We start from the raw sequence: 23,042 nt of genomic DNA, 5'->3' as shown, positions 1-23,042 counted from the left end.
TCGATTATGCCACAAACTAGGTGAATTTACGATATTGCCGCCGCCACTGTTTATTATTGCTGCGATTCAACTGACAGTGCACTTTCCTTTACATTGGCATTTTTTACGGCTTCCGCCATGGCCTACCGAGATATCACTGAATATTGCTGGGTTTAAAGGACTATACTCTACCTTAAATATATATTACGTAGGGTGGGCGACCAAGACCCGAGTGGTTAAAAGCCAGGGTAGAGTCGTACCCTATCCCTAAAATGTCCAGGACTTGGTCGGCTCACGTGTCCTGCATATATCTCTTGACTTGTTCACAAACCCCAAGATTTTGATTCGTTTTACCTCGGGGAGTGATTTGGTGATGTCCGCTCCTTCAAAGATTTCAGATCTGGACCTAGCATACCTATCACACTGTGAGATAGTGCCTTTCCGGGTAGAATACCCATTACGGAGAGGTGTCTTCTCAGTGGGCAGTGACCCGTCAGGATACCTATCAGCCTCCTAATTCCCTTCCTTGAGATAGAGAATAACAATTTTGACTCGGCTGGTATGATCACCTTAACAAACTCTTTCGATTGCCTGTGTCCGGGGGATAGATTCCACTCCTTCGCTGTGTTCATAGAGTGAGGTAATACCGGTTGTGGCCCGACAAAGCAGTATTAGAGCCTTCTTTGGCTAGGCTGTGCCCTCTTCATTGCCATGGTGTCCTTTATATGCTGGTATCCAAATAAGGGTTACCTTGTTCTCAAACACGGAAGAAATCCTATTGATAAGATCTACGGTTTTCTCCACAAGTCTTGAGGTTGACAAATCTTTTTGTAATGACCTAAGACTAGCCTGACTGTCAGAAAAAATTCTATCTTTTCCCTTAATTTATTTTTCCATAAGTGTTCTACAACAAATTAATGGCCCAGATTTCCGCCTGAAAAACGGAGGTATGTATATTTTTGTATGTGAACCATCTGTGTAGCAGACTGTGTTGCGATGGTCATCATCCAAAGTATAAATATATTCTCAAAGGGTTACAACCTGAAAGTGCTTTTTCCCCAAAGGGGTTTTATTCTTTTAGTCACTAACGCTTAATAATTGGCCGTTAACCTTACTCAATAGTTGTGAGATTATGATTCCAGCTGCCTTACATACCTTACATTGGGATCTACTCGCGCTTTATTTCCAGCCACAGATTGACTACTATTTTTCTTGATACATTGAGCAACCTTTCTCTGCATGCAAGGCAAATAAGCTGATCGATTGTTCAGAGCCGATTGTGGACCGAGAATCAAATAGATTACACGACATTTGAAAAATGGCAAAAAGGATGAAAAATTCAAAAGGTGGGGTGGGAAGTTAGTGTCCGAGTGGATCGAGGTCACGATAGCTCGAGTGGTAGAGTAGCGGCGTATCTAGCCGAAAATCGTGGGTTTGAATCCCGCTCGTGACACTGACTTTTTTCTCAACTAAAAACCTTATTTAATTGAAATATATTAATTGGGTAAGCGGACTACGAAAACTAGTGAATTTAATCATTTTAAATGAAGTATTCCTTCACTAAAGCTCTCCGTGGCCCTTTCGTTTGTTGTCGGGAATCAAATAGATTACGCGACATTTGAAAAATGGCAAAAAGTAGGGAAAATTCAAAAGGTGGGGTTGAGTTGGGAAGTTAGAATCCGAGTGGATCGAGGTCACGATAGCTCAAGTGGTAGAGCAGCGGCGTATCTAGCCGAAGATCGTGGGTTCGAATCCCTCTCGTGACACTGACTTTTTTATCTCAACTAAAAACCTTAATTAATTGAAAGATTAATTGGTCAAACGGTCCACGAAAACTAGTGAGTTTAGAATAAACTCAAGTAGTTTACACTTATGTCGTCTAGTCATCATAGTGTAATGCTGCTTTTGTTAATAAGATTCTAGGACTAAAAGTTGCAACTCTAGATTAATATATATTACAAGAATAGTCTTAATTTTGTCTTCCGTTGGTCTTTCTTTTGTAATTCAAATATTGTCAAGCATATTTTAATAATATAGTACTCGGAATAAACAGTGTCTGATTATGCAAATACGCTTGAAAACTAGGTGGATTTCCGGTATTGCCACGCTGACTGTTGAGATTCAATTAAGAGTGCACTTAGCTCTCCTTTGACTTTTTACGGCTTCCATCATGGGCTACCTGAAATATCGCTTTTCAGGGCTTAATAAATTACCAGAGCTGCCACTGGTGGGATACAATAAATTTCAATCCATTTCCAATTAACATTAAAGTAATTTAAAAATTTATTGTTAAAATGTTGTTCGGGTTTACCTTATTATGTTAATTGCATCTTTTTTTTTTCAGCTCACCACTGTGTGGGTATATATTTGTAACTTATTTATTTCAAGCTTTTGTTGTTCTGACGAAAAAAAGGAGTAATGAGGGTAATGCGCTTAAATTATTACTTGCTATACTACAAAGCGTTTCACTCTCAAAACGTTTACCATTTATTTACCCATCTAAAATGAACCGTAAATCACGGCTAAGAAAATTGAAGAACTGGAGTGAAGTCGACTGACGGCAAAATCCTGTCTACCGGCAATTAATCTCTTTATAAACATTCGATCGGTTTTGACGTAAGTGAATTTTACATCCTATAGAATTGAGATTAGCATAAAAGATGAAAGAAAGGGGACGCTGAATGGGATTAGGAGGGTGGATTTTTGCTAGGCCCGGGATTTATTTTCAAAGGGTTGGGGTGTGAGAGGCTTAAGCAGCTAATTTTTCATCTGGAACGAAATAAATTATTGCTCTATCTATACATATACAAAGGTAGATGTAACTTTAATTTGTAATTTTCAAAAGAGTGGCGTAATAATTTATCATTTAAGGAAGGAAATTTTAAGTTCTATATTATTGCTTAATTGTTATTGATGTTTTGATTCTATGGATATTGGAAGGTTTGGCTTAACCCGATATTCTATGCTTTCCCTTTCTTTCAGTATTGAGTTGTATATCAGTATTTGGTTATCAAGGGAGAGTTTAGATCCGATGTCTAGTAATCTTTTAAGTAATCGGTATCGTCGGTTTAGTTCTATCCTTTTGGATTCCAGGATGGCCGTTGGTCTCGGTAGGTGTGAGGTTAGAATAAATTGGTAGTATAGTAGTAAAATGGTAGCATTGGAGGGTAAAGGTTATGTTTTAGGACTTCGATCTGTTTTGACATATTTTGAACCATTAGTGTAATATAAATGTCTCGAGGGTTTGTGCGCTATGATAAGGTTGGGGTTTGATAGCATATGTTAGGATAGTGAGCACAAGTCTCCAGGCACCTTGAACAGTCCCATCTTCTCAACCCCCTCCAATCTGGCTTCCGCCAAGGATATTTCACCCAATCAGCACTAATAAAAATTACCAGTGACCTCCATTTAGCAATGGACCAACGGAAAGTTACTATACTTGTCCTTCTTGATTTTTTAAAGCCTTCGATTCTGTCCTTCATGTCCTTCTTCTCTCCTCTCTTAATTAGAATCTTTTTCTTTCTCCGCTAGCACCATTCCTTGGTTTCATTCCTACCTTACCAATCGCCACCAAGCAGTCTCCCTTCCCAATGGCCTTACCTCCTCTTATTTCCCACTAAAATCTGGGGTGCCCCAAGGGTCTAGCATCTCTCCTATCCTTTTTTTCATTTATATCAATGATCTGCCCGACTCCATCCAGTCCTGTAACTATCACCTGTATGCCGATGACTCCCAAATATACATATCCTTTCTCCACCCGCAAACTCCTTGCATCTTCCCTTATACTTCCCTTCTTTGATTATAGCTGTTTGGCATACGGTGGTCTCTCGGAGGGGGAGAACGCGCGATTGAAGCGTATTATGAATTGTTGCGTAAGATTTGTGTACGACACCCCACGGGGATCCCGGGTGTCGGGGTTGTATACCCAACTTTCCTGGCTATTCTCCTCCTTCCGTGCACAGTATTTCCTAGGTTGCTTTCTTTTCTAGTCCATCCACACTCGTCGTCCTCCTTACATCATCCAATCCCTCCAATTCAACTCCTCACATCACACTCGTAAGACCCGCTCATCCCCAATCGACCTTGTCCTTCCGCAACATACAACCCATACCTTCGAAAAATCTTTTCTGATCCGAGCCCCTAAACTCTGGAACTCCTTTTCCCTTTCTAGTCGTCACGCTGCCTCCTTTTCCTCCTTTAAATCCCATCTTTATAATCACCTCCTCTCCCTCCAAGCAGAGATCTCACGATAACATTTTTTTTTTAATATTCTCATAATTTTCTCTTCTGGCCTGCCTTACTGGCATACGTTTCTAGGCAATGATTTCTATCTTTTTTTTTAATTTGTAACTTCATAGAAGGTACTTCCTTTATTTTATCTCATGTAAATTATTCTTAGGGGACACCAATCCCAGAATAAAGTTATTTTTCTTCTTCTTCTTAGTATTGACGAGATAGGAAGGGAGGAGTATATACTGAGTCTAGTAGCTGACCGAGCAAATCTTGCGTCCTTCCTGTACAATAGAGAGTATCCGATCCTTACTCTAAAGTACCTGTCGGCTAGGTAAGATTTAAGTAAGGATTAGATAGTACGTAGAGGATTTTAGTTTCCAAAGCAAACCCAGGTAACTGGCTCAATCGAAATCATGTTTGACATCAAGAAATGCTCCCGAGCAGCATCCTTTCTCATTAATGCAAAATGCTATGATATTCATAACGCAATTTCTGGCGTTTTTCCAAATTTTCATATAATTTTTATTTGTTGTTATGTTTAGTTATTCTATTTTTATTTAGGAATGCTGTTACACATCTGATACATTGTGAGAGAAAATTTATTTTCTTAATTTAATATGATTGATATCAAAAGGTTTAGTGTTATAAGTAATGTAATTATTAGTTGTGATGTCTCCATGATGGGCATATAATCTTTGACTTAATATTGACCTTGAAAGCTCGGGAAAGTACTGCGTGTATGTTTATAATATACTAAATAATTTCAATTAATTAAGGTTTTTATTTGAGATAAAAAAAGTCAGTGTCAGTGTGCTACTCTACCACTTGAGCTGTCGTGACCTCGATCCACTCGGACACTAACTTCCCATCTCAACCCCACCTTTTCAGTTTCCCCTCTTCTTTTTTGCCATTTTTCAAATGTCGTGTAATCTATTTGATTCTCGGCGGCAAATGAAATGGCCCGGTAGTAGGTTGAGATGGGGCGTTGGAGTCCGAGTGGATCTAAGTCACGAAAGCTCAAGTGGTAGAGCAGCGGCGAGTAATCTATTTGATTCTCGGCGGCAAATGAAATGGCCACGGAGAGCTGTAGTAAAGGTATACTTCATTTTAACTTATTAAATTCACTAGTTTTCGTGGTCCGCTTGACCAATTAATATCTTTCAAATAATTAACGTTTTTAGTAGAGCAGCGGCGTATCTAGCCGAAGATCATGGGTTCGAATCCCGCTCGTGACACTCACTTTTTTATCTCAACTAAAAACCTTAATTAAAATATATTAATTTGTCAAGAGGATTCCGAAAACTAGTGAATAAACTAAATAATATAACTGGGTATTCTTCAGTAATACTATTTTTATCCTTGATTTTTAATATTCTTAGGATGCTGAAATCTGCTATTAATTATACTAGAAATGCGTTTATAATTACGTAATGGTGTTAAATGTGGTGTTCATTCTTCGCTGCATTAATTAAAGGTAATTGCATTCCTCAAATCTATGTTCTTTATTTTAATATTTACCTATTCATTAAAATAGAAAGGAAACGTATTCAAATGAAAGAATTATTTAATCTTGAATAATAACACCTGAGATTACTCTTTGGACGTAGAACTTGTAAGTATTAGCAAAAGGTTATGCAGCTAAAAGGTAAGAATAATAAAAGGGGGGTAATGCAAATAGGATGCAAATATCACGTGCTCCTCGCCATGATTCAAGCAAAGTTTAATATATAACGCATTCTCCATGTTGGACCTAGAAGTTTAATATAAAGTCCGAAAATGTATTGTTTTATATCGTTGTGACAAATATTTTATGCACCTTGGAAAAAATGTTTCATTTCCTTTCAAATTTTGTAATGACATGAATTTGAACTTTGAAATTGATGTGTAAATTCCTGGCTGCATTTTTTGAGCAGTGTATATTTTGTGTATACGACATTATACCGGAAATGTTATGTGTTGTTGTATATATTATGAAGTTATTACAATTGCTGAAAAGCCGAAAATTTCGTGTCCCAGCATTGATTAATTATTATATTATCTGAATCCAAATTTTTTGTTGTAAGAATTAGTCTATTTTCTAAGTCTAAGTATACACTATTCCGACTGCTATGTACTTGTTTATGGAAATTTCAACACAGTAAACTCGCTGTATATATATCGGTCTAATTATGCTACAGTTATCAGGTAAAAGTGCCTTCACTAAATGTTATTTCTTTTACAATTAATTAAGGTTTTCAGCTGAGATAAAAAAGTCAATGGCACGAGTGGGATTCGAACCCACGATCTTCGGCTTGATACGCCGCTGCTCTACCACTTGAGGTATCGTGACCTCGATCCACTCGGACGTTAACCTCCCATCTCAGCCATACCTTTTGAATTTTCCCTCCTTTTTACCATTTTTCAAATGCCGTGTAATCAATTTGATTCTCGGCGACAAATGAAATGGCCACGGAGAGCTTTAGTGAAGGGAGACTTCATTTTAAACTTATTCAATTCACTAATTTCGTAGTCCGCTTGACCAATTAATTGTAATATATTAATTGGTCAAGCGGACCACGAAACTAGTAAATTGAATAAGTTATTTCTTTTGTTATGTATTAAACTAGATTTTCTAAAATTATTCTTTAGTAAATAATGTCAGTTCGACGGATATATTACTGATGAAAACTTATAATGATGCGAGAAAAAAGTGTCGTTTCTACCACAAAATATTTTTCACAAAACATAACAACACAAGTAATTAAGGTCTTAAGTTGAGATAAAAAAAGTCAGGGTCCGAGCGGGATTCGAACCCACGACATTCGGCTTGATACGCCGCTGCTCTACCACTTGAGCTATCGTGACTTCTATCCCCTCGGGCACTAACTTCCAATCTCAACCCCACCTTTTGAATTTAGCCATTTTTCAAATCTGTAAATATGGCTAAATTCAAAAGGTGGGGTTGAGATGGGAAGTTAGTGCCCGAGGGGATAGATGTCACGGTAGCTCAAGTGGTAAAGTAGCGGCGTATCAAGCCGAAGGTCGTGGGTTCGAATCCCGCTCGTGACACTGACTTTTTTTATATCAACTTAAAACCTTAATTAATTGTATGATATTAATTGGTCAACCGGACCACGAAAAATAGTGAATATAACAACCCAAGCTTGAAACATCGAAATAGCTATTTTTAAAATACCGATTCTTATATTTCCTAGATAAAACAACAAATATATTTTAGATATACCACTGAACGATTTAACATACAAAACGTTTTAAGAGAACAAATTTCTTTTAATTAATTACAATAATATATTTCAGTACGAATACATTAATTAGTTTTATGTGTAAACAAAAGTTGTAATTGAAATCTGAAAACTCCATTTAATGGCTTGAAAATATAAATTGAATGCTTAACTGGAATTTGAAATCATTCCAATTGTGGTCTTCATCTTTTTTCGATGAGAACACGTTTGAATGGAAGGTTCTGCCCGAACAGAACATAAATCGGAGGTACTTGCCAGCCCACGTGGCCTCCTCCAATTTTAATCCGATCTGTCATCAGCCCTAACATTCAATTTCCACCGGCTCGATCGATCTAACAGCTATTATGTCCCGATATGCAAACCCTAGAATTTCCAAGACCATTTTCACCTAATTCGGATCTCGTTTTCCCTTAATACCCGTAGCATGTTCTGAACGAAAGTGGATGATAACCGTTAATGAGTAAATCGACCGGAAAAAGCAGGTTTTCCTAAGTTTTGAAGACGTTTGCTATCAAATAAATTTATTACTATTATTTCAATATTTTCTTATATTGGTCACAAGAAAGAACTTTACTTCTACGAGAAATAATATTCTAGACACGGGTTTTCGAAAAACTCTCGTTTTTCCTTTTTCTCTTTTAGCTTTAGAAAAACGTCTTTACCATGTCCATATTCTCAACATTTAATTGAACACGATTCAGCTTTTTACATATGCATAATAACAAGAAAATCTTAATTTATCAAATAAGTCAGCCACAAATCTTAATCTATGAGTCGAACCGGCGTGTCCTCGCTGGCTTTACTTGGCTGAGTCGCCTGGTTGAGTGTCAGACGGGGGGGGGGTTCCTTGAAAGATACCTGGTTTGAGCCCTTACACGAGACTCACTATTGTGAGCCCCTGAACTAGACTGACTTTTGATTTTCAAATCATACCCTTTTATACTAGTTTGTATACGGGAGTAGGGGTGGAAAGGAACTTCAAAAGTCTGGGTAGTTCCCACGTGGATGGACCGGCGAAGAAAAGTCGCGCTCCTTTGTTGATACTAACCCGATTTGCGATATCCCACGTCGCTTCATCTTTTTATCTTTATAACATCTAAATAACTCGCCGTTAGTGTTATATGTGCGTCTGCGACAATATTCAACGCACCTGTTTATTCGACCGTGCAATTTATTCCATGGCTAGTTGTCCCTAGTTTGTGAGAAACATCACGTCGCTCCCGCCTGTGCTGTGACATCCTTCGACCAATTATTGCAGGGCTAGGTATTCATGGTTTGTGAGAAAAGTCACGTCGCCCCCGTCTGGATGATCGGCCCTTCCGATTTACTGCTTTTTTGTGTGGTGGTTTTAAACTAATTTTGGTTGTGCTTCAAATTAGTTCTATTGTGCTACAAATTCAACTTATTCTAAGACGGGAACCATCATCACTACATACAACCCAAATTGACTTAATTTATACAGTCACCACTCTAATTCTTTAGAGCTCTTTTCTCTGGCATTTAACTACGTTCCTTCGTGGTCCGTGTTTCTGTCGGTTCCTTTAGACGTATGCCCTCTTCAGGGCATTCGTCTTGTTTGTGTGTACGGCGGGTCCAGTAACGACTTCCCGCTTCAGCTCCAATTAGGTTGTCGAAGGCGATGGTGACACTGGCCCCACTTCAAGTGGCTGTTCGATTCGAGCCACGTATCCACCCAGGGAGTCGTGGCCCACTTAATGGATTACGACGACGGGTGGTACAATGTGCTTAAGGCTAGGGGCTCAAGAAAGGGTACCTCATGTCCTCATCCACGTCCCTTTCTCACTCCAGGTTTCTTCAATGTTTCCTGTGATCCCTCCCAGCCCTTGGTTTCAAGGGGGGTGTCTGGGCGCAAAATAATGGTGCTGCCCTGAGGGCTTGGCAACCTCTCTAAAGCAAAAGCTGTACTCTTGTCGCCCTGGGCATAGGGCGGCGGGAGCCTTATCAGAGGCACACGAGGGTTAGGGCACCAGATCCTGTCTGCATGGACGGGGGAGGGTCCATAACCATCTGTACTACAGGGTAACAGAAATGTATCAAATTCCAGCCCCTGTTACACTGAGAGTGGATTCGTAGTGGTACGTGGGAACTTAGAGAAGAGGCTGTCTTCTACCTTTGATCTTCGCACGAAACTTACGTATGACCACCATTATACACCCGGCCTCACGGGATACGGCGGATCGGACGACAGCGTATAAGCGTTAAAGTTCCTCGTATGCGTGATTAGTGGCGGATGGGAACGAGTAGTGAATTGATTGCTCCTGCTCGAGTATGCTGTGCACGTCGGTGTAGGCTGTGCTCGATTGGAGGCTTTTACCGTAGACGGTACTCCTCTAGGGGGTGGTTAGCAATTCCACTTTAAACAAAACCGCGGCCGGAGCGGATCCGGTAGTTTCTACGTTGGGGAAGCCCCACTACTCTGGGAGATGGAGTAGCCTTCTCTATCTAGGGAGTGCGCGGGACACCAGGCTGATGTAATTCGGCTTAGGTAGACCTTTGCGCGCGACATACGGTCTGATGCTTAATGCAGACCCGACCAATTGGAATGGGCAAGCGGGGAGCGAGGTTGTCTTGGCCCTTCGGGGCTGAGCTGCCTCTACACCAATGCTGCGGCAGTAACACCCTTCTGTCGTATGCGGTGGTGCGTCAGCTCTCATCTTGAGAATCAGAACGGCCGATACGGCCGAATAGGCTAGGTGCGGGCGTTAAAGATCCTCATTGTACTTTTAATGACGACCGAGTATACGAGAAAGCATGTCACTATTGACTCCTTATAGAACGCTTGTAGGTGCCACATAATTGGGCTATGAAAAAAACTGTTGACAACATAGCATCTTGCACATCGACCTGAAATGATGTACTGTGCCCTAATATTTTGTTAAAGCTTAAAAGATTACAAAAACCAATTTAAATTGTAAATTTTAAATGAAATCATTTAAAATTTTTAATGTGATTTTTGCGATCGATGTTCAAAGAGTAGCGGAGCTATTATTATCGAAATGAACAACTCCAAGGTAATTTCCGCAAATTGAATTACAACTACTCTGATAAATTGAAAGCCCGGTGAGAGTGGGCTCGGATTAAAAGAGGGCGCAGACAAGGGAATAACAGCATTATCGAGAGGAGGTGGACAGAAAAACCGGTGATACTGTTAGGGAAGGATACCGTGACACAATAAACTCTGTGGAAAAATACCCCTGTTTAATAGAGTTATCTGGACCTTTGACATGTGTAGTTATCTTTGACCTTATAGAGTGTGTGGGCGGTCGAATCAATTGGTTTCCCAATGGGACGTCGGTCTTTTTTTCTTAACAAGCTTCCTCAAGGAGAGAAAATTATGAGAAGGAAAAAGGGGGTCAACTATTTATAAAAATTGCTCTTTTCCAAAGAACAACGGCGTAAAACGTTTTGCGATTAAATTGGTAGAATTTTTATTTTTATTGGGGCTTCTCTTTCTAGGAATTCCAGAGACTTGTTTACGCAGACTGTTTTTATTATTTTGAGGCAATTTCTTGCTATAACTTGGTAACTCCTTGATAAAACTAGGAGATTACGATATTTATTAACTGTTGGTAACGAAAAAAAACTTAAAATCTTTCCTCAAAACCGCTATCCTTTACGTACTTTACGGCGAAAGAAACTGTTTAATACGAGAATTATATATTATTAATAAATCGGACGATTGTATAAGACTTTTCTAAGACCAATGTGGACATGCGGAGTGGAACTTTGCGGTACTGCCAAGTCATCCAATATCCAGCGCATCAAGTCCTTCCCATCGAAAATCTTTAGACAAATTGTCAAAGCACCTTACGTCACTAACCTCACTGTCCACATAGACCTCAGCATTCCTTTTATCTTTACAATTAATTAAGGTTTTTAGTTGAGATGAAAAATAGTTAATTGCACGAGAGGGATTCGAACCCACGAGCTTCGGCTAGATACGCCGCTGCTCTACCACCTGAGTTATCGTGACCTCGATCCACTCGGGCATCAACTCCCCATCTCAACCCCACCTTATGAGTTTTCCCTCCTTTTGCCATTTTTCAAATGGGGGTTGAGATGGGGAGTTGATGTCCGAGTGGATCGAGGTCACGATAGTTCAAGTGGTAGAGCAGCGGCGTATCTAGCCGAAGGTCGTGGGTTCGAATCCCTCTCGTGCCATTAACTTTTTTTTATCTCAACTAAAAACCTTAATTAATTGTAAAGTATTAATTGGTCACGCGGACCACGAAAATAGTGAATTAATTTTATCAACGAACTGATCCGGTCCTGATTCCAAACCTTCCACACCAACCTTTTAGACCATCCTAACAATACTGCTCGAGCTCTCTCCACTATTCCCATCCTGACTACCCGCCACGTCGCCTCAACCGACGGTTGCTTCGAGACATCCTTGAAATTTAATCATACACATTGAGTTCCACCTGGCTCCTCAAATGATATGTTCTAATGGCATTAGTGCTACTGTGTGATGCATTAATCAGTGTACATATTCCTATAGAAAACATCATGTATAAGCAACAAATAAACTTTAAGTTAAATAAAAAAATAATCACTATAAAAACAATGTTATAAAATTTCTCAGGAATAATTGTTATAACACTTTTTTTCCCCAGTGGGTTCATCCAGTATCCTTTACGTTAGGTCTCGGTTTGGAAGCGAAAAGAGGGCTCGTTGTACGGCTCAGATATTATCACGACAGGGTGATTTACAGAACGTGGGTGATAGCCGCACCATTCCTCTGCCTAAATTATAGCCCCACTCGTTCCCGTTATTACGGTCGAAAACTCTTAAATGCTAAAAATGTGCGGGAACGGCGCTTCTTATAGAAACAATTCCTCGTCCCTCTCTCCTAATAAACAATTATTAAATTTATTTTATAACTTTTATGTTATATTGTAATATTAAATAAGAGTTGGAAAGAAAATGCTAAGTTTGTCCATGTAACATAAAAGAAATATATGCCTTTCATCATGACTATAAAACAATTTATTTGTGATGGTATTTGTGCTGTTATGTTGCAAGGTGATTTGGGCATTTATGTTGTTTTGGAGTTAGAAGGTTTATAGCGGTTTCTATTTTTGTGTACGGCTTTGTTCGGTGATGGATTTATGAAGTGTATGTGTCCTTAATTTGCTTAATAGGCTTTGTTTATTGTGCTGGTTGGTCTGTTTACTAGTATTATTTTTTATACTCTGTTATATTTAGTTTTCTATTTTTGTTGTTCTATTTATATTTGCTATACAATTTGTGTATTTACATTATTATAATATAAAGTACCTGAGTAGATCGAGGACACGATATCTCAATTGGTAGAGAACCGGCGTATCTAGCCGAAGATCGTGGGTTCGAATCCCGCTCGTGACAGTGACTTAAATCTCAATTAAAAAGTTTAATTAATTGAAAGATATTAATTGGTCAAGTGGATCAAGAAAACTAGTGAATTTAATAAGTTAAAATGAAGTATATCTTCACTAAAGCTCTCCGTGACCATTTCATTTGTCGCCAAGAATCAAATGGATTATACGACATTTAAAAAATGGCAAAGAAAGGGAAGGTTCAAAAAGGTGGGGTTGAAATGGGAAGTTAGTGTCCGAGTGGATCGAGGTCACTATAGCTCAAGTGGTAGAGCAGCGGCGTATTTAGCCGAAGATCGTGGGTGCGAATCCCGCTCATGACACTGACTTTTTTATCTCAACTTTAATTAATTGAAAGATATTAATTGGCCAAGAGGACCACGAAAACTAGTGAATTATAATATAAATTTAGCTTTTTACGTTAATTATTACTTGGAGATAGTGAGATGCGGTCTGGTGTGACGTAGGTTTTAGAAAAACATTTTCTTTGTCATGCCAACGTTTCAATCTGTGTTGAGATCATCTTCAGGGCTCAAAGTGTTTGTTTTCTGCGTAATTGTGTCATTATTGTGTGTCGTTGGCACTCTCAACACGACACATGGATAACACAATTACGCAGAAAACAAACACTTCGAGCCCTGAAGATGATCTCAATAAAGATCGAAACGTTGGCACGACGAAGAAAATGTTTTTCCAAAATCTACGTCACATTAGACCACATCTCACAATGTCCAAATAAGCATTACCTAACGGTCACTAAACACCGCACATTTTTACGTGAACTTCTTCCTTTTGATATTTAATCAATATTCATCAAATTATTTAGTTATATATAAAAAATCATTAATAAGGCTTTTTTAAATTGACTTTTACATCTGCATCCGTTTGATGCCATAAGCAAAACAGATAAAATATTACATGTCATTAGCGTGTACACAAGAGCGGTAATCATCCAGTGATGAAAGCCTAGTCCATCAACATGATGAGTTGATCCTATGAAGGCGAAGAAAGATTGTCACGCGACCGCCACTAGCGTAGGAGGTAGGTAGTGGATTAGAGGTTTTTGACAAGGGGATTAGGATGATAAGGTAGTTTAGAATGGAACATTTGTAGCGGTATAACGCCAAGAGTCAAGTAGAACATTATGTAGGTCGTTATATGTTGTGTGGATATAAACATGACGGTTGTTCTGAGAATGTGGATTGAATGAGTTGGATTCGATTGATGTTATAACGCTTTCCGGTCTCCTAGAATTCATGTCCGTATGCCCAAATTAGGGGAGGGAGGGGGGTTACGGACAGTTGCATGTCAGACGTTTGTCCAGGTACAATCCGAGGGATGGTTCCCAACTGTTTATTGAATTTACTAGTTTTCGTGGTCCAATTAATATCTTTCAATTAATTAAGGATTTCATTTGTCGCCGAGAATCAAATAGATTAGACGACATTTGAAAAATGGCATAAAAGGAGGGAAAATTCAAAAGGTAGGGTTGAGATGGGAAGTTAGTGACCGAGTGGATCGAGGTCAAGTATCTAGCCGAAGATCGTGGGTCCCCCTGACACTGACTTTTTTTATCTCAACTACAAACGTTAATTAATTGAACTGTTTATTGAGTTAAAGTGGTGGTAGTGTTTTCTTATTTAATGGAAACACTATCGATATGTTTACTTTAAAAAATAAAACCAAAGGCGTTTTTGAAAAGGCAAGAAGAGGCAATTTTTTTGCAGTCAAGTTTTCAAGGTTTTTTTCCCATTTTTTTTCATTCTGCCAAATTCGTGTTAGGCCCGATATTTATATATTTGAAATTATTGTTAAAATTATAGCTTTTAATGTTATAAATTGAAATATTTTGTTAACGATTTTAAATATTAGAAATAGTTTCAAAGTCTTGATAAAAGAATTCTACTTCTAGATTACTTGTGGAACATACCTAGATGTGTGGTTTCCTGGAAAGACCGATGGTAATCCCGAGAACCGCTAACCGAATAGAAGGAAATAGACTGGGTGATAGAGAAAAGTGATGGGGGACAATTTAAGTCCTGGTTGTTTTTATGAGCCCATTCGTTTATGGAATTCGGATCTTTCTAAATTCTGCGAATCGTCAATGTAGATCCGAGGGATGGATGTAATTATAAATTTGGCAGGCTTCGGGATAGAGGTGGTAATCGGAATGCTGAATGAAGATCATTGTTGCAGGGGAACAATGGAAAAATCAGTTCCAGGTATAACATCCTCTTGGTTGAATTTAATAGTCGGGAAAAATTTTCAACTGAGTTCTTGCAATAAAATTCTTATTTATATACGAAATTTAAAACTGAAGTCTGGGCAGAAGTTGATACGGCTCTTCAGTGAGCTCATTGCTCACAGGATACCGTTGCTCCTTTTCTTTAACGTTTGAATGCCCTTCGAGGCGTGATTTATGCTTACGGGCATATCACATGTAAATGATTGTGCATTAAAATGATATTAAAAAAAACTCTCCAGTTTTCGTGGTCCGCTTGACCAATTAATATATTTCAATTAATTAAGGTTTTTAGTTGAGATAAAAAAGTAAGTGTCCCGAGCGGAATTCGAACCCACGATCTTCGGCTAGATACGGCGCTGCTCTACCACTTGAGCTATCCACTCGTGCACTAACTTCCCATCTCAACCCCACCTTTTTGAATTTTCCCTCCTTTTTGCCATTTTTCAAATGTCGTGTGATCTGTTTGATTCTCAGCGACAAATGAATGAATGATTGAAAAATTAAATAAAATGTGACCAATGAGTTACTTATTGCAAAGAAGAGGAAAGAGAATATTTTCTTATCATTAAAATTTAGTTTAAGTAATAAAGTTTAAATTCTTTTTAATATGCTTTTCTTCAAGACAAGATGCAAACAATAATGTACTGAACCTTATTACAATAGGCACCAGCCGACTAAGACGAACAGTCCAACACCAACTGTTTTTGAGTCTCAATCAGGTCACACGATTTTTTTTTACTTTTGTTTTTCTAACATTTAAAGCGACTGACAAGCACATCCGATCCAGCATGGCTCGGCTCTACGTTTAGGCTTCCGCCGTCCTCCTCTTGTGCCTTCTCAATCCTCGGAACTCACAGCCTTCTTTATGTTGTGCATGGCGCTTTGGCGGCCATTACGAAATGGCTTGTCATACGTATAATAACTTTCACGCACATAAATACACAAATTAAGGATATAATTTCAACCTCCGTAGGATTTCCTATATGCGACCATGTACGACTTTACTCTAGGTATCGAATCAATTTCTTAATTATAAACTCTACTCTCCATTAAAAGTTGTTTAAAATCTGCAGGCATGCCACCCCTTATTCACTGAGACGCTTATATGTTTGTCAAACAGGATTGCACTCGGTTCATTTACGGAACCTGGTGCTTCCTATGTTTGAAAAAAATTTTTAATAATGTCTTTTTTTTCTTTGTTTCAGTGAAAAAGGCCAGATACACCGGAGGGCAAGGTTAGTATTTCTCATGATTTTATACCACTTTGGCCCGTTTATACATAATTTGGTTATGAGAAAAATGGAATTGTTTCGGTTAGCTTTCTCTGTACTTTTTTTAACGATCTGTTATATATTATTAAATTAATTTTCTAAGTTACAATAGATTTTACGTAACTTTAAATAGTAACTTCAAGTTATATGTAAAAAAGCAAAGCATTGATATTTTTTGTAATATTTAAAATTTTATAATAATGTCAAATTAACATGTAACTGAAAGTGCACTATATTTGTTATGTGTAATGAGTAGTGATCGTTAGTCGATAATTATTCAGGATCGTGAGATGCGGTCTGGTGTGATGTAGAATTCAGAAAAACATTTTCTTTATCGTGCCAACGTTTCGATCTTTATTGAGATCATCTTCAGGGCCTGGGATTTACAAACATTGTTTAAATTTAACAAATACATGTAGGATGTGGAAAAAAGTGAATTTATACAATGCAAAAAATATTTTTTATATTCAATCAAAGTATTTCTACTCACCCAAAGTGTTTGTTTTCTGCGTACGCGTTGATTGAATATAAAAAATATTTTTTGCATTGTATAAATTCATTTTTTTCCACATCCTACATGTTTTGTTAAATGTAAACAATGTTTGTAAATCCCAGGCCCTGAAGATGATCTCAATAAAGATCGAAACGTTGGCACCATAAAGAAAATGTTTTTCTGAAACCTACATCACACCGGACCGCATCTCACGATTTCTGAATAATTATACCTGTTATATTTTATGTGTAATAAAAAAATAAAAAAGGCACAAGTATATTTCTTCATATGAAGCAAATATTATGTAAATAATACATAAACAAGCCAAATAATTATGTAAAAAAATAAATTATGTAGGTTTAAACAATTAGGAGGAGATCAACCCACTTGAGGACACATTGATTTTTCGATAGTGTTGAAAAAAGATAGTCATACTTGCGAAAATAGTTGCTACGAACTGGAGGGTCAAAAGGGTATAAGTTCCTACGACCCTATCCCTATTGATCCAGGGCTCAGCAGCAAGGCTCCGTACGGGACCAGGAGAAAAACGTTTAGATTTCGTAATATGGCCCGGTATTTCGGCCAGACCGCGGAATATCGGATGGAATTGAGATGCAACGAAAACAAGGCCTACGAACCCTTAACAAACATATTACCGTATTACGAATAAACATCCTATATCAGAAATAAATTACATGTAATAGATTAATGAAGAATAGAAGTTAGATTAAAATATTTTCCAAAGCATTATGCATGACACGACGATCTGTTGTATCCACTCAAAAGAATGTGAAGCTTAATTTTATAGATCTTTTATTGTACTTTATGTTTAGTTTTTGGTTTTATTGCGTGAGTTTAGTATTTTTTTATTGCTTATAATATTTTTGGTTTTGATTTTATAGTCTTTAAATCTACTATTCCTAGTTCATTTATTAAGGTTATTGTATTAAATGTTTTCCTTGGGGTGTTTTCCTCGTTTCCGGTTGGTTTCAGATCCATTATTCGACCGGTGTCATTCCCATGACTCTTTCTTCGTACACGCTTTATTGTTGTTGGATTTGTTGTTCTGTTGTTTGTCTTCGTTGATACGTTCATAAGCGGTGTTCTTTTCAGGTCTTGAAAAACTTTGTGGTGTTTTTCTGTACGTGAACTGGGCGATTATTTATTTCGTTTGATAATAGCATAAGTAACTTTTAAACAATGGTTTGTGTTTCATTTCATCGTGACATTTTAATCTAAAGGGACAAACTGAAAAGCTTGTTTTGCATTAATGAATACATAGTTTGATTATATTAACATTTAAAATCTTATGTAAGCAAACATAAACACAGCGAATTGTCTGGGTCATGATGGTTTACATTAATTTGCTTTGCATGGTATATTTCATTTTTTATATTGTAGTGCCTTTTTACACATGGCCACCGTAAGAGCTAGTTTTTGAGCTCTGCGGTAGTTTTAATTTTTTCTTATTTGTTTCATGCCTTCTCAACTTTTCCTCGCTTTTCTTGTAGTCAACAATGATACAGTTCTATAAATGTGTTTCTTTAAAAATGATCGTTTTCCTCATTTTTTTAAGATTTATTATGTTCTTAGTTTTTATTTACATTTTCATTTTTTTTATTACATTTATTTAAAATTTACAAGTACAAATATGGTATAAAGTATATATATTTTCATACATGCTGAATTTTATTTTTGCAGTTTTTTTCTGATTAATTATGATAGTATAATTTAGTTTTTGTGATTTTACAAGTATAAAGTAATGTTTTACTTTTAATATTTTTTCCATACTATTGACGAATACTTTGTATTTTATAGTCGTTTTTAGTTTCCATTGTTCTTTTTATGTTTTTACGTTTTTCGAGGTTGTTTTCGTACTTTTCCGTATTTTCCAAGAGTTGGTTCAAAATCGATGGTGTTTACCAGAGGTCTTCAAAGACCGTAGGGAATATTTCCTAATTAGTAATTTACTTATTTTATTTGTGCAAGTTTTTTTTAAGAATTAAGAACTTTTTAGAACTTTGTTTGCGTTTTATTTAAGCCGGATATTTTAATCTCAAGTAACTAGTCCGATACGGATTCAATTTCTATTCAATTAGCAGTACTCTCATATTTTCCTCATATTTTGTGTTGAAGTACTACCTGGAAAATGTGTACTTAGAAGAAGCATTGCTTTTTGGTTTACATCTTCTGTTCAGCGGCCCTCTGCATTCTTTAGGGCAGTATTTATGTCAACTCTTTCTTTTGCTAGTACTTCATGTAATCTTCTAAAGATTTCTCCGCACAATTTGTGAAAGTTTTCTCTATTCGCCCAGCGTATAGTGTGGCTATAGGTTAGTTATAAAGTGCTCTATAGTTAGTTATGAAGTGAGTAACCTTTTGTATTCTCCCTACTTGCCTGTTAGTTTTACTTTGTTGGATGCTCTTCTGGTTTCAGTTCTTAGTTTGCCAAGTTCTTTGTTCCTCTAGGGTGGTTCTTGTCCTATTTTGGGTTGCTTCACAGGCAGCTTGACTCATATGCATAATTTAATTATACTTCCTGTGAGTTCTGCAACTGTAAGTTGTAATTCATTGCAGGTTGGTGTTCTTTTCGCTGTTGCTTGGTTTGAAGTGTGATGTACTATCTCAATGAAACTTGCCCAGTTAGTGTTTCAAGGGCACTATATGGTGTAGGGTCTATCCTTTCTCTTTCAATGTCAAACCTTATTATTCTATGGTCTAACATTGATTCTTCACCAGAAACCGCGCAATTCCGTATACATTGTGTAGGGCATAGCTGCAAATGGTAATGTCCAATACCTCTCGTCTCGCTTTGGTGACAATGGTGGGGGTTGACCCTGAGCTAAGAATTTCTGATTTTTCCTTCACCAAAAATTCTATGAGTGACTCACCTCGCTTGTTGTTGTTGTTGCTTAAGGATATGCGTTACCGTCACATCCTACCAGTAGAGGGAGGTTTCTTGGGGAGGGTGGTTCTCCTCTTTTGGGATGTAGGGCGATGCTTCAATTTTTTTCCCATCCATTGTTATCTACATTTTGATGGGAACTAGATCTCTGGACATGAATTCTGCAAGACAGAAATAATTAGTGTTTTCCCGATTAGTATGCAAGCACGGGGATTTTCCTGTCTGGGATCCTAATACAACCTTACCGTCATTGCTGGACAAACCTCTGATTTGTCTTTCTACTGCCAGGGTTTTTGCATGATAATTGCCCATTGATGTTGTGCGGTGAACATCCTAGCAACTTGGATGTTCACCGGAGCCTTCTCATTTTCTCCATGCTTGTTTATTCTATTGGGGGAGAAGGAGGTATCTCCTCACCAATACCTGAGACAGGAGCAATGTTCATCCACCCATCAAGTAAAAGGGCTAGAGAGCCATCTCTAACCCCAAAAGAACTCATACGAGAAAAGGAAGTGAGGCCATCCAACCCCAGGTTAAGCATAGGAAGAAATCGTTGCTCTGGATTCTTGAGCTTGGCTGAAGAGGAGTGGCTGGGTTCAGAGGAGGACTTGATCGATCTCCATCTCAACATTACCTGTGAAGTAGTCTCCATAGGTGGTGGCATCACTACAGAAGCTTGCTCCTATTGAATGGATGGAATGTGTGGGGTGATCGGGGTGGATGTGTGGGATTTCTCCCTTTTTGTATCCTCTCCTCTCCTTCTTTCAATTTTATAGTTATCCTCCCGAAACGACAATTGAGAGTGTCCACTTTTTATTACCGTTTCTGCGGAAACTTCTTCTATGCCCAGGATTATGACAATCCCAAGCACCTCCGCATTTGTTGTGTGTTCTTTCCACTCCTCTGGGTTTTCTGTTCTTCTCCAAGTTTTGCCCTAGGAAAGAACACTGCAATCGACTGAGGTCTAAGCACGTCCTCTCCGACACTGACTACTAATTCATTTCCTCTGTTACGTTCCAATTTGGAAGTTATCTTCTGTAGCCAATATTTAGTTTTGCCATCATGGCAGTCGAGACCGTCATCACTAGCCTGAAGTGTATTCCTTCAAATTGTATTTTGGCTTCCCATCTTTCGCGATTTCATCGATGAGTTAATTCTTCTGTAGTCAGTGTTACAATAGGGTGTTCCTCTGATTGCACAGCCACCATTATAATTTTTGTTGGTCCAGCGGTGATGCTTGGAGAAAAGACTTTCTCCCTATGCTTAACCTGGGGTTGGATGGCCTCACTTCCTTTTCTCGTATGAGTTCTTTTGAGGTTAGAGATGGCTCTCTAGCCCTTTTACTGAATGGGTGGATGAATATTGCACTTGTTTCTAGTTTTTCTTTTTGGATTTTGGCCTTCTTATCATCGACCATCTTTCTTGCTTCCTTGGGCGTTTTTCCCGATCATATCTCCCCCAGGTAGCACTCCTTAAACCTTGCCTGAGAGGATCGACTTATCCGCCTGGCTCTCCTGCGAAAACATTTTTCTACCCTTTTAGTTTCCAAAGAGAGGGTCTTTTTGATTTGCTACTTGAAGATACCGGTCCTTCTGCTTATTCTTTGATAGAGAGAGGTTTTCTTTTTCTTCTGTGGACTGAACATCCATCTGATGGTTAGTCTCCAGATTGTGTTTTTGAAGCAGTGATGGCCTGCTTCAGGTTTGTTTGATTTTTTTTTTTACTTAACTCATAAGATTTCCACGAGTATCTAGGGAACTGTATGATCCATTCCGTCAGAGCCCCTCCCCTTGGTAGAATAAGGCAAATTACTCTCTTATGTCCCCCGGTAAAGGCACCGTTCAAGACAGCACTGAACCCCGGCTGTCAATGAGTCACTCAGCACGCTTCGCATAAAACCTTTGATTGGGGCGAATGCTATTTTCTGTATAGCCCAAGATGTATGTGAGGGGATAGTGGATGGTGACGTGTTATGGGACATGGGGGGAGGTTGGTTGGTAGGACTTTGTTTAGTGAAAGTGTGGTCTGGGAAATTGAATACCTCACTTAAAGGGTAGGAAAACAGTCTATTTGCACCGTGCCAAGACGTGGATGTTCAATTACCAACCATCCCCTCAGGCCGTCGACGAAAGTTTTCCGGGGTTCACTACTAGGAACCTGGGTTGGGTTTAGTATATCATGGTATAACTTGCGAATGAGGATACTTCGGGCAGGATGGCAGGAACAAAAAAGATATATATAATTTAAAAAATACAGATATAATAATAAGGATAGGTCGTCCAGTTTGGTAGAAACGACAAAATTATTGGGATAGGTCGGTTTACAATATAATATTTTAATAGAAAGACAAAAGTACAATGCTTGGTAAAATACCTCAAACAGCTAAGTATATGGCATCCAATGTCTCCTTATTGTTCAACAGGAACCTGTAATAAGGCAGACAAATGGAACGGACACAAATTTTAAACGTGCGATTTGTTCGTTATTGGGAAGCGGCCAGATCCAGGATTGAGAACCTGTAAGGGAAACTGTCTGAAATATTGCAGCTTGGCTAATGGAGGAAAAAGGGTAGGTTTCACCGAGCAAAAGCCATCCTCTTTTTCTTTTCACTTTCCCCTGTTTTATTTCCGTCATATCATATATTCGTCATAATTATAGATGGAATTTGGGCACATAAAAAGTGAACGTTTTTATCAATTATGAATAAACTGTAAAATTGTACTATAATTTAACCAATGAAATATTGTGTCAAATAAACAGTTTATACGACATATTGTTAATTTACGAATTTTGAGTTGTGCATTTGGCAAGTGAAAACTGTCCCAAAAGGGATATTTTGAAAAAAGATGATGTTTTCGTCATTTCAAGGGCGCCAATACTTAACATTAAATACATAAAAAATTAACCATTGTTGAATTTAAATAAAACTGACGATAAGGTTGGTACCCATAATTTATAATTTAAAAATTATTGCCAGGTATACAATTACCCCTCTAAGTTTTTGTTTTTGTTTTGGACCATAACCGACGTTTTGTATATGTATTATTTGTTCTATGGAAGGTATTGAAAACCAATCATATCCATAATTTATCATTGATTACTAACAAACGAAAGGTAAATGTTTTTCTTGGTTTATTCCCATATACTTTTCACTCGGTTTTTATTTTTCTTATCTTTGGATAGCGCTTTTTCTTTACTCTGTTTATTTTAGCTGTGTCATAATAAGTCATGTAAGCCGCGTCGAATCAGCTAGAATCACATTCTTTATTAAGAAATTAATTAAGGTTTTTAGTTGA

At 37.9% G+C, this 23,042-nt stretch overlaps 1 protein-coding gene across 4 annotated transcripts in view; it reads left to right on the top strand.

The window, feature by feature from the left end:
* Positions 1-23,042, top strand: part of LOC106668030 (phorbol ester/diacylglycerol-binding protein unc-13-like) — a 210,494-nt gene that overhangs the window by 85,087 nt on the left and 102,365 nt on the right. For all 4 annotated transcript variants that reach the window (XM_024224843.1, XM_014396429.2, XM_024224841.1 and 1 more), the window contains exon 3: positions 16,283-16,312. In XM_024224843.1, the coding sequence (XP_024080611.1) occupies positions 16,283-16,312 (30 nt within the window). The remainder of the gene's footprint in view (positions 1-16,282; positions 16,313-23,042) is intronic.

This window comes from Cimex lectularius, unplaced genomic scaffold, assembly GCF_000648675.2.
Source record: "Cimex lectularius strain Harlan isolate CLEC.00 unplaced genomic scaffold, Clec_2.1 scaffold88, whole genome shotgun sequence".
Lineage (NCBI taxonomy): Eukaryota > Metazoa > Arthropoda > Insecta > Hemiptera > Cimicidae > Cimex > Cimex lectularius.
This window is presented reverse-complemented; position numbering and strand designations above follow the sequence as displayed.